General features: G+C 38.9%; 2 protein-coding genes across 2 annotated transcripts in view; one reads left to right on the top strand and one right to left on the bottom strand.

Moving 5' to 3' along the window:
* ube2f (ubiquitin-conjugating enzyme E2F (putative)) overlaps positions 1–12,212 on the bottom strand; it is a 74,002-nt gene that overhangs the window by 29,027 nt on the left and 32,763 nt on the right. Inside the window, exons 8-9 of the mRNA XM_079666384.1 lie at positions 9,400–9,432; positions 8,091–8,153 (exon numbers count right to left, since the gene is read on the bottom strand). Of these exons, the coding sequence (XP_079522510.1) occupies positions 8,091–8,153; positions 9,400–9,432 (96 nt within the window). The remainder of the gene's footprint in view (positions 1–8,090; positions 8,154–9,399; positions 9,433–12,212) is intronic.
* The window catches only part of LOC307030136 (double-stranded RNA-specific editase 1-like), a 392,337-nt gene continuing 381,639 nt past the window's right edge, over positions 1,515–12,212 (top strand). Inside the window, exon 1 of the mRNA XM_079666385.1 lies at positions 1,515–1,522. The gene's annotated coding sequence lies outside the window, so the exon portion shown is untranslated. The remainder of the gene's footprint in view (positions 1,523–12,212) is intronic.

The raw sequence follows: 12,212 nt of genomic DNA, 5'->3' as shown, positions 1-12,212 counted from the left end.
GTTAACACCATCTCACAACACTCCTAAAATAACCTTACTTTCTGAAGCACAAATTCAAATGTATGCTGTTTAAAATCTCAAATTAGATCTATTGTCCATCTATATTTAGATTATTATTTAATGGAAACCGTCCATAATCAAAGAGTCATTCGAAGTCAATCAAATACTTATTTCACTTCAGGGTGATAGCAGGAGACCCCATCTAGTCAATCAGAGAAAATCAGGACAATCTGATGTAGAGTTTGAAAATAAAATACTTTTGAAGTCTCATATATTAGCTATCATCCCTCTATTTTTAGATAAGAATAAAACAAAAACTATCCAGTATCAAATACTTATTTCACTTCAGGGTGATAGCAGGACACCCCATCTAATCACTCAGAGACAATCTGGACAATCTGATGTACAGTTTCAAAGGAAAATACCTTTGAAGTCTCATATATGAGCTATCGTCCTTCTGTTTGTATCAAACAGTTAAAATGTTCGAATTACATTGAACCAGAATTTTCCCCCTTTTTTCTTTAACAGTGAAGAAAATTGGATATGTTAATGAGATTTTGACCGCAAAACTCAAAATGTCCCCGGTTTTAATTTAGAAAATCTGGTCACCTTAACCGAAGGACGATGCTGTTCCTACTTTGTTTGGACCAGTGGGAGATTCGGGTACACAACCTGTAAGTATCAAGTATCAAGTATCGTAGCAGACTACCCGTATAAGATTGCAATTGTAAACATGTTCTTGCTAGCCTAGACTAGCTGTTGTTCATAGTAGGTTGGCATATTACACTGAACAACTAGCAAACGTAGGTTAGCATATTAATCTAGCTGGCAAGCTAACGGACATAAAACAACTAAGTTTCTCTAATATTTTGTGATTTGCATTTGATTTCGTCTAGCCAGATCGGGAAACTCCTGGCGTATCTGGCGGACAACACATGACGGAATGACCACTCTGATGCCTCGTCCTAAAAAGCCCTGGCACCAGCTTACAAAGCTGCAATAGGCAAGAGGCCGAAACGCCTGTAATGGGAGGAATGGATGATATACAGCAGGGGTTTTCAAAGTGTGGGTAGGTGAGCCTCCCCTCAGAGAACATAAGAACAGCCGCGCCCCCCCTCCCAATTATTATTGCTGTTATTATTATTATTATTATTGTTGTTGTTGTTGCTATAATGCAGGGGTATTCAATTGCATTTCAAAGAGGTCCAGTAAGAGAAAATGTAATTAAATGCTCTGTTTTAGCTGTCTACTCCGACTGTTTCTCTCCTCTTGTCTCGTCTCTGTGTGTGTGTGTTTGAATCTATCGTGCTGACTGCACCGATTTGATTGGCTGAGTAGCGTCACCTCCTTAAAAAATTAAACAATAACTTTTTTAAACATTTTTATTTTTATGTTTTAAACATATTGTATAAAACTCCCCCACTACTTGGACTATTCCTTGCACCCCTCTAGAATAAGCCCGAATGGTCTCAACCATATTGCCTCAGTAACGTGCACTTGTTATTATAACAAGATCGCAAGGACACTGGTAGCGATCGGGAAATTGAGTGTTGTTCAGTTTGTGTGTTGTGGAACATGCGTGTCCGTGCATGAAAATATACCACACACCCAATTACAATTGCATGTTCAATTCACTACTCTGGAAGTTAATACAGTTGTTAAAGTTGGAACAGCCTGTGGACAGCCGTTCTTCCTTGCATGTCAGTCGCCGACACCTTCTTACAGAGGACAGGCACATCTAGCTGCAGCACGACCCGTATATTTCCGCACGCCCTGTTCTCAAGACATTTTTTTTTTAACATTTTCAACATGGTGGATAAATCCTTATATGCTCCCGGCAACAAACTGAACGTCAACTTTGCCTCCTTATTACACTCACCCCTACTTTAGTGGGAACAATGAGTCTGTGTCTTTGATGCACACAGGAATAAACGCAGATCATACTCTGGCTGCAGCCTTTAGCGGTACTTGCTTTTGATCAAAGTCAGTGTGGAAATCCTGCACTCAAACAGGTAGGTGGAGGTGAAGGGAATGAGCACTTTTACAGCCTTTTTGGCGAGGTGGGGGAACTCGGTCTCCACAGAAAGCCACAAGTGGGCAAGTGTCACTTTTCTCGTCTTTTTCTCGTTCTTTTGTGTCTCACGCTGCGCCTCCCCTGAAGCTCTCTGGCGCCCCCCAGGGGAGGCGCGCCTCACACTTTGAAAACCGCTGATATACAGTATATTGTGGTGACCACCTATTAATACACTGGGTTACATAATTCATACATGGAACTACAGTTGGGGGTATTGTTTCCACACGGACATTTTATGTGTGGTCTATATATATTGTGTGCCCTCCTGGCTTCTCTCTCTTCTTCCCGGACTGCAACCGGACAACATGACCTTAGCTGCTCTCAAATAAAGCACCCTTTTGCACCTTCATTGCACCGCCTCCGACTCCCTATCTCTCGGCACTACAATATATATGTATGTTTACACATGTTCATTTTGTACATTTCTAAAAATAAAGTTTGATGGAAATACTTAGTAGCCTTTCTTCCCTGAATTATTTGCTCATATAACATATCATTGATATAATAGCAAACCATGATTTGATTTTTCATCAAACACAGTAGTAGTTTATTACAGGTACAAATAACGTACTCTTCTTCCGTTATACGCCTCAAAGGTCTTTAATCAAATCTGTACATGTTATGGAGGTTCTGCAGGGTGTGGGGTATGTATGGTGTATATCTTGGCATATAATGTTGTGTGCTACTGTTGGTGTTTTCAGCTAGCTGGCTACATAATGTTGTAACTGTCAGCTGCAAGGCTACCTTTCTAATTTATTTGCAACAGACGTTTTCCACTTCGGTAGGCATCATGGCGCAGTTTCCACAAGTGCACCTAAATAACAACAGTTGTAGGTACAGTTCGGTTTTTTAGCGTATAACATATACGGCTGTACCATATACGCCATTGTAAGACTGATGTTCCACTCAGAGCCAAAAAAAGCACTGTTAGACATGGGCGGAGCCTCTCTGATGGGTGACTAATCAGAACAGAGCTGCCGAGCTTACCAATCGGAGCACACTGGGCTCACAGGGAGGGGGGGGGGCAGGAGCTCCAACAAGCCGTTCAGGACAGAGTGAATACACATAATTTACAGAGATGCTGTATGAGAAACCAATGTGAGTTTGGAAAATTGCTCAGTATAAATCTATTTTAGTAGACCTCAACAATGGAATTATGATCAGTAGAAATAGCCATGACATGGGACCTTTAAGTTTTAACTGTCATGATATTCATGATATAGCCCCCACACCTTTTCAAGAAGTATATAGAACAAACAATGGATGTATTTTATGAACATTTATCAATGCTGAAAGTAGATTTCTATGTTTTAGGGGTGAGATAGAGATTATTATCTAATATATGCATCCGATGAAGTCTGTTGATGATCAGAGGCTGTTGTTGGGGCTGTATACACTTTTTTTTATGTTTGTTTTGTAGGCAGAGCATGCAGGCCTCAGAGAGTTAAACTTGGGCCTGCGACCATAGTTTTACTGTATTTTGTTTTGAAAATCCACAGCGGAGGTTTGTGTCGTACTTCATGCGGTGTATTTTGCATATCTCTCAGTAGCCAACGATCTGTGAGTCTGTTGGCTCGGAAATAAACTCTGTAATAAATGTAGTCTACATTTCATAAGAGCTGTAAAACCTGAGAGCCTGAGATTTGAATGAAATGCTTATATAATCTGTAGTTGTATTTGTGTTGTTGATTTATTGTGTGAACGAGGCGATGTAGAGAAAGTTAAGCTGTAATTATTAGGCTGTTATGTACTGTTGGTGTGGTAAGCAGGCCTATTGTTTTTGGATATTTGTAGAGTTAGATGGTCCGTGAGTGTTTTTTTTATTGGTTAAGTGGTCCTTGGTATGAAAAAGATTGAGAAACCACTTTGGGAACCCCTGTTCTAGACGACGTCCAAAGCTTTGTGAGGGTAATTAGCCACTGTGGATGGAACACATATATACTACAGTAACCACCCTGTTGCCTTTAGATCCTATGAGGAAATACATTGAGATTTCAAAACCTTCTGATACAGAAAAAAACTTCCTGGAAATCCATTCAGTAGTGGCCTCATGCCAAAAAGTGTCTCAAATAAAATAATACAATAATACAAATAAAAGAACTACCAATAAAGTCATGAAAATATTTGAACAATTCAAAACTTCTCAGAGATTAAAGACAGAATTATGAGAATAATTCAAAAGAATACCTTTGCAAAAAACCAGCACTAATTTCTTGCACACACACTTTGTCTTTCCCTCTCACACACCGACAAATAGACAAACTCGGTTAAAATCTAATGAGGTCGCATGGCAGCCATTATCACGCCCTGCTGGGTCCATCCCAATGCAACACGGGAAAGGCTATGCGCACAATATCAAAGGTCAAATGTTCTACTTTAAAATGCTTTCAGTTCGCCTCAACCCAGGCTCAAGTAACAACTATTACTCTGGTTCAGCAGGCTGCCGGCAGAGTTACATTAGTTTGGTCGGCAAACTCAGGATTACTGTAAGCAAAACACGGAGAACATCAATTTCTGCAACTTTCTGACACTGCCTGATGTACTGAATGGAAGAGAGTAAATACACAAGATAAAAATGGAAAATTGTGATAGGGGGAGTCAAAAATCAATTAGCCATGGTGTTTATCTTTTGGAAACATCTTGAAAATCTGTTTTGCTTTGGGGAAGGCTGGCATTAAACTGCTCCCCAGACAGCTTAAAGGGTTTCCCATACATAGACTATACTTGGGCGGGCCGCCCAGGTATATTAACGGCCGCCCAAGTATATTTCGCGACCCATCTAGGTTTTTTTTATATATATATAATTAAAAAAAAATATTCGTCCGTGACCACGACGCCATCTGCGATCGATTAACTTGTGGACAATGATCCCTCGCTCCCTTGCTCTGATCTTGCGTCCTTCTGGCCTGTTAAGTGGTCTGCCTCACACAGGGTGACATGATGTGGCCTGCCGACATGGCCACTGTCATACAGATCATAAATCAAAGCCCCTTGATTGGTCTCTTTGTGTCATTCAAGCTCGGGATAACCACAGCTCAGGTGAGGTAAAGGACTCTCTGAGTGTTTAGATAGTTAACTTAGTCTAAGTTCTCAGTGGGTCTCAAACGGTGTGGTCACCATTTATGTAAACACATATTTCCATTTGAGAGGGTAGTGATTGGTCTTATGGATAGTGAGGTGGGCTGAAGATCGGAAGGCTGTGAGTTCTAATCCCGCCAGGAACACCACCACTGTGCCCTTGAGTAAGGCACTTAGCCCTTAGTTACTCCAGGGAGAATGTCCCTGTAATCGGTCATTATAAGTCGGTCAGCTAAATGAAATGTAATGTAATGTGATTAGTAAAATATGCATGAATAAATAAATAAAAAGTGAACTAGGTGAAAAAAGGTAAGATACACTTTTAAAACTTGTTGAGAGCTAAAACTAGTCTTTGCTGCTGCCTCAAAGAGGAGCAGGGAGGAGAGGAGAGAGACAGGAGAGGCTGATTCAGGAGCACAGACACACTCACAACTATAAATGAACCGAAAATAAATTAATAAACAAGTTTCAGTGTTTTTCATATTGGATACGGTATGTTATTGGTTATGGCCATGATTTTATGATTATTGAAATGTATACAGGTCTGTTTAATATTGGTGTTTCTATAGATCTAGTCTCTTTATTTTCCCCTCAAAATGCACCAGATTGATGCATTTAACTCCAAAATTAAAAAACAAATCATACCGGGGGGCATGCCCCCGGACCCCCCTAGAGGATTTGAGGTTGACCCTTACTTAAAATCACATGGATAGGTTCCTAAATACATTTATAAATACATTAATTTTTTTAAATAGTAACCCATTTGCATATGTTTATGTGTCAGTGGGTACTAGATTTAAACTATAGGGCTATCATTATGGGTCCTGCCTGTACCTGTTCGCTCTGCCATCGCGTGAAGGGTCTGCTAACAAGCGACCAACAGAAAGGTTAATGTTAAAGGTGGGGTAGGTAAGTTTCAGAAACCGGCTCGAGTGCACTAAAATTTGAAAGTACACAGCCAAAAAGAATCCGCCCCTTCCTTCAGACTTCCTTACAGAGCACCTCCTCCGCGAGAGCAGGCTGCAGTAACGTTACATATCAGGCAAAGCTAAACACATCTAGGTTAGCAATACTACACAGCCAAAGCAACTCTGATATTGATTCTGGTTTGACTTCTCCTAGTTTCTCTTTTTGTTCTTAATTTGCTCCGTTACATTTTTTCTTTTGGGACCAGTAGACGATGTTGAACCTAACTCTGCCATGGGGAAAGTGGTCGCATGTTGCTGGCGAGTCATTGAAGTACTGCTGCAATGCACGCCCAATGAGGGCACGAGATACATTTGTGCGTGCACGAGATGGAAGGCTGACAGACAGGGCGGCAATCCAATCCGTTTAGCTGGCCCGGCTAAACGGATTGGTTGTAGTTTTTACAGTATTACGGCTTCCACAGATGACATTTTTTAATGGATTTTTTGTCAAAGCATTTAAGATATTCATTGCTTTCGGGATGTTAAGAGCATTCCATGGAATATAACAAAAAGTGTATCTCGAGCTGGTTTCTGAAACTTACCTACCCCACCTTTAATGTTGTTGTTGCACGTCACCTCAACCCCCCCAAGTATATTTCAGATCTGCGGGAAACACTGAAAGTCTAAAATTGTTTATCTGGAAATTGCTGGATGTGAAGGCCTAGATAAAGTATAGCAAATGTACAGTTAAAAAATCATACAGACATAGACAGGCATTCAGATGTATATATATTCAGAAAGTAATCCATGTTGTTTTCCGATGAAGGAACTGAAAAATAATGTGTTTTTGTTGTCAAAGCTGACCGATAAATTTACCGGACTTCTTTCTGCGGATTGATCTGAACCATATGGAAGCCTGATCAGAGCGTTCTTAGCTACAGTCTCTTCCTCTAGCAACCATCTGCTATTGAGAAAAAAGTAGACAACTGAATGTCCAAACTGACCAATCAGAACTGGGAATTCAACTATGCCACGTAACAAGGTGGTGCAGGGTTGATATATTTTTTAAGGCTGACCCAGATGTAAGCATCGCAAGGGCTCCCTCGGCCAAAAGTCGATTTTGAAATATAGTAACAAAATAGGTTTTGTTATAAACACACATTTATGGTACTTTCATGTTTTGTTCAGCATATAACCAACAATGTTATAATAATTGGAGCGTTAATGCAATCGCGACAAGTAAATAGCTAATATTAGGCTATAAACAAACTACATGAATTTAAAACACCACCTTTTCTAAGCTAAATACTGACTCAAGTTTGACGAGTTGAAGTTTACTCGTTTCCTTTTTGTCCCTTGTTTGCAACCATCGTTTTAAAGACACGTAACAGCTACAGGCAATCACAAGTGGGTTATTCTTTTCTACTTTTGGGGGAAAATCTTGTAAGCTTTTGTTAACCACAGACCATATATAAGAAGTCTAACCAGAAACTCATTTAAAATCATTTGAGTTCATCGGAGCCGGGGAGAGCACTTATTCTTCGGTTTAGAACTAATTTGTGCGCCATTTTAAAAACACACAAAGAAACATAATGTTAACACACAACATATACAGTATATATAAAAACAATTGTGAAGTTCGGTCAATAATTTGCTTGGGCTGCTGATTTGAATATGTAGTGTGTTGTTGTGGTATAAAATTAAATAGTCATGTATTGGCACCTACTTTTGTTAAGAATGTTAACTATGTTATATGCACACTATCACAGCCATTCTGTGCCTTGTCTTCATCCCACTTCACCGGATAAAAGCTCTATCCACTCAATATCACATAATTCTACCAACAAACATAAGTAGTGCGCACTGACAGCTGCAGCAGAAAAGGAAGTTGTATGTGTATGAATTTTGAGACGATAAGCATGATAAGAACTAGTTAATCGGCGGCTGTCACTGGTTGCGCTTAATTTATGTGTGACGCTAAAACAGAATCGGAGATGACAATCGCCCTGGATGTGTCAGTAAAGCCTCACCTTGTCTCTCAGATGATGTTCTGCTGCATCGATGTTCAAAGGGTCATCAAAGTTCAACAGGTCCTGGATCAGAGGCAAAGAGAGAAGACGACGTGAGGACAGAAAAGTGTTATCGAGAAAAAGTTGAAGAATAGCGAGTCATGAAAGTGATTAATCATGAACGCAAAACGCTTTGTCTTCTTATTAGAGAACTTTGCATAGGTCAATAGTCCTATCTGTAATGCACATTTTGTTTCCAAAAAACCAACTGCAGAGGAAGATATTGCCCATTCAGCACTATTTGCAGTCTGCAATGTCACCCTGGATTCTGCAAGTGGGGAAAAAGAAAGCATTATAATGATGATGTTGCCGTAAAGACAATGCGCAACAAGGGAGGCAAGTGGAGTGTTATTAGAGATAAAAGAAGAGGAAGGCCTGAGAGGTTGTATCCTTATTAGGAGGTGAGATTTAGGGCATGACCACACATCAGTGCAGATTACCATGATCATTATCATCAGAGCCAGTGATGACTTCTGGGTAAATGTAATCGATAATGGATTTATGCAAGCTTGAGGTTAGCAAAGTATGCCAAGCTAAATAATCTCATTCCTTTCAGCTGCTTATTTACGGTTGCTTTGGCATCCAAATGTTTAATTAATCGGACAAATGTCCTGTTCATTAACAAGATTGTAACATATCCTCCATTCCATTTGATTTGAAAGCATGTTCGCAGTCATTTTCACCCAATTAAATCCTATTTAGCTTGTCTATATTTCAATTGTATTCCGAACGATTAAACATTTCCACATTTGGTCCTTTAACATAACTTAAAATCTGATTTGTTATCTTAATCTTCCAAAGAATCTGTAATGAAGTTACAAACCCTAACTGTATGAATGAGCAAAAAGGGACATCCAGAAGCAGCTGGGGAGGCATTTACACAATCATAATGCGTTGCTATTTCCCTTACGTCTCAAAGTGTTGTTCATAATGAGAAAGACAATTTCCCTAATGTCTAAAATGATTGAATTATTTCAGGTTTAAAGAGCGACATAATCAGTGCTTGGACTCAATCATTGATTTAACCTACCATAACACACTCATGTGATTCAGTTCAATACTTTGTGTCAACGATAGGGGGTTCTAATTAATACTTTCCTTTTATTTTTTAGATTTTATGGAAAACTGCATATAGGTTTAACATTTATTTTTCTAAAATCTGCACAAATGATATATGTTCTGGCCATTTAACCGGTCACTATGATATTTAAGCAGTTTATCTTTAAACAACAAATCCATGTTAATAGATTTAAAAAAATTCAAAACTTACAGTAAACAAGGAGTTCAATCCCCAGACAACATCCTAGAAAAGAGAAGAATGAAAGAAGTATTAATAATGAATAGTATCACAGTATTACATTTAAATTCACATATATTCTTGTCACAACAGACTATATATAACACAAGTTAGCAACAGAGTGCAAGTAAAACATATGTACTATAATATATAGTGTTTGCGTATACATAAAGAATATACTAAACATTTTTACCCAAACCAAATCTATCTAAAGTATTAGCTGATAATACCAACATGTATTTAAATTGGCTGTATGAAGCTGACGTGATACATTTTGATCTGTGTCTTATAACACGGATCCTGGAATACCCAAATATATACTATGTAAAACAAAGCGAGTAAACCAGCATTTGACCTTCACAAGGATTGCAGATTTTCTCAGACCTTTCCCTTGAGACAAAGCAGTAGCACATCGGTACAAAAGATATAAGTTCAAAACCATCAAGTCCCTCTATCTTCTAGCATCAGGAGCTATGGGACTCTTTAATGTACCACTGTAACATGCACGGCAGGACTCTAATGTACTGTACGCCTGAAAGCAGCTATAGGCATGAGGGTTCTGTGTCTGAAAAAGAAAACAACAGCGACATTATAATTGTCCTTTTTATACTGTAGCTTATGACTTTCGGTATCCCAAAGGAAATGCAAGGCTGAACATCAAGGATCTTGTCGAGTTTTAATACAATTTGTAAATGGGCAAAGTAAAAATAAATATTAACGCCAAACCTCTGTTCCAACTAAACACAGCAGTCACATAGCGATGGCTATACAGATTGTTTTGGGAAGTTTTATTTCTGCTGCAATGAACTGTGAGGTGGTTCTGTGATTAACAATTTAAAATGCATGCTCTCAGGGATTCCGTTCAATTATCTCCTGTGACATGTTTACATGCTTTAATGCTACAAAAGCACTTGATTTTTCTCATACTGCCTGTGCTGCAGCACCTCCTTTCGACCTTTGTCTGAAACCAGAGCCCTATTCTGCTCTGATAGGTTAGCTGGCCGGCTCTGTTGGGAAGACTATGCTATAACACCCCTTGTTGTTAAATACCAATTATGTGCAATATATATATATATATATATATATATATATATATATATATATATATATATAGATATATATATATATATATATATATACATATATATATATATATATATATATAGATATATATATATATATATATATATACATATACATATATATATATATATATATACATATATATATATATATATATATATACGATATATATACAGTGGGGCAAAAAAGTATTTAGTCAGCCACCAATTGTGCAAGTTCTCCCACTTAAAAGGATGAGAGAGGCCTGTAATTTTCATCCTAGGTATACCTCAACTATGAGAGACAAAATGAGAAGAAAAAAATCCAGAAAATCACATTGTCTGATTTTTAAAGAATTTATTTGCAAATTATGGTGGAAAATAAGTAGAAAAACAGCCCCAAAGCATGATGTTTCCACCCCCATGTTTCACAGTAGGTATGGTGTTCTTTGGATGCAACTCAGCATTCTTTCTCCTCCAAACACATCTAGTTGAGTTTTTACCAAAAAGTTCTATTTTGGTTTCATCTGACCATATGACATTCTCCGAATCCTCTTCTGGATCATCTAAATGCTCTCTAGCAAACTTCAGATGGGCCTGGACATGTACTGGCTTAAGCAGGGGGACACGTCTGGCACTGCAGGATTTGAGTCCCTGGCGGCGTAGTGTGTTACTGATGGTAGCCTTTGTTACTTTGGTCCCAGCTCTCTGCAGGTCATTGACTAGGTTTGACCCCACAGGGTGAGATCTTGCGTGGAGCCCCAGATCGAGGGAGATTATCAGTGGTCTTGTATGTCTTCCATTTTCTAATAATTGCTCCCACAGTTGATTTCTTCACACCAAGCTGCTTACCTATTGCAGATTCAGTCTTCCCAGCCTGGTGCAGGTCTACAATTTTGTTTCTGGTGTCCTTTGACAGCTCTTTGGTCTTGGCCATAGTGGAATTTGGAGTGTGACTGTTTGAGTTTGTGGACAGGTGTCTTTTATACTGATAACGAGTTCAAACAGGTGCCATTAATACAGTTAACAAGTGGAGGACAGAGGAGGCTCTTAAAGAAGTTACAGGTCTGTGAGAGCCAGAAATCTTGTTTGTTTGTTTGTAGGTGACCAAATACTTATTTTCCACCATAATTTGCAAATAAATTCTTTAAAAATCAGACAATGTGATTTTCTGGATTTGTTTTTTTCTCATTCTGTCTCTCATAGTTGAGGTATGCCTAGGATGAAAATTACAGGCATCTCTCATCTTTTTAAGTGGGAGAACTTGCACAATTGGTGGCTGACTAAATACTTTTTTGCCCCACTGTATATGCCGTTAGTAGCTGTGTAGACCCTCCATAAAAACGCGATCCATGAGCTAAAGACCGGGCAAAGCAGTACCCCCGATATCTTGCACGAAAGTGGGGGGAAACTATTCTGCCCCCCTTGCAACTGTGTGTTGGAGAATAAGAGAAAATCGACGGTGACGACCCACTTTGATTCATTCAAACATTCGAAAATGCTTTTATTTCTGCTGCTGCGGATAAGAAAGCCAAACAACTCACGTTCACCGAGGCATCAACCTCCAAAACCCTTTCGAGGGCTACAAGAAACGAAGTGAGTAGCTTACAAGATAACGAAAAACAGAATGAGGCGGAGAAGTGTGTGTGTGTGTGCTTTTACAATAAATAAACATTGAATGTGTTTAATTGAATAGGAAAGGGGTTTAACGTTAGTGGCAGGTTG

Source organism: Notothenia rossii (assembly GCF_949606895.1).
Source record: "Notothenia rossii genome assembly, chromosome: 2".
NCBI lineage: Eukaryota > Metazoa > Chordata > Actinopteri > Perciformes > Nototheniidae > Notothenia > Notothenia rossii.
The sequence above is the reverse complement of the archived record's forward strand: the minus strand, read 5'-3'. Positions and strand labels throughout refer to the sequence as shown.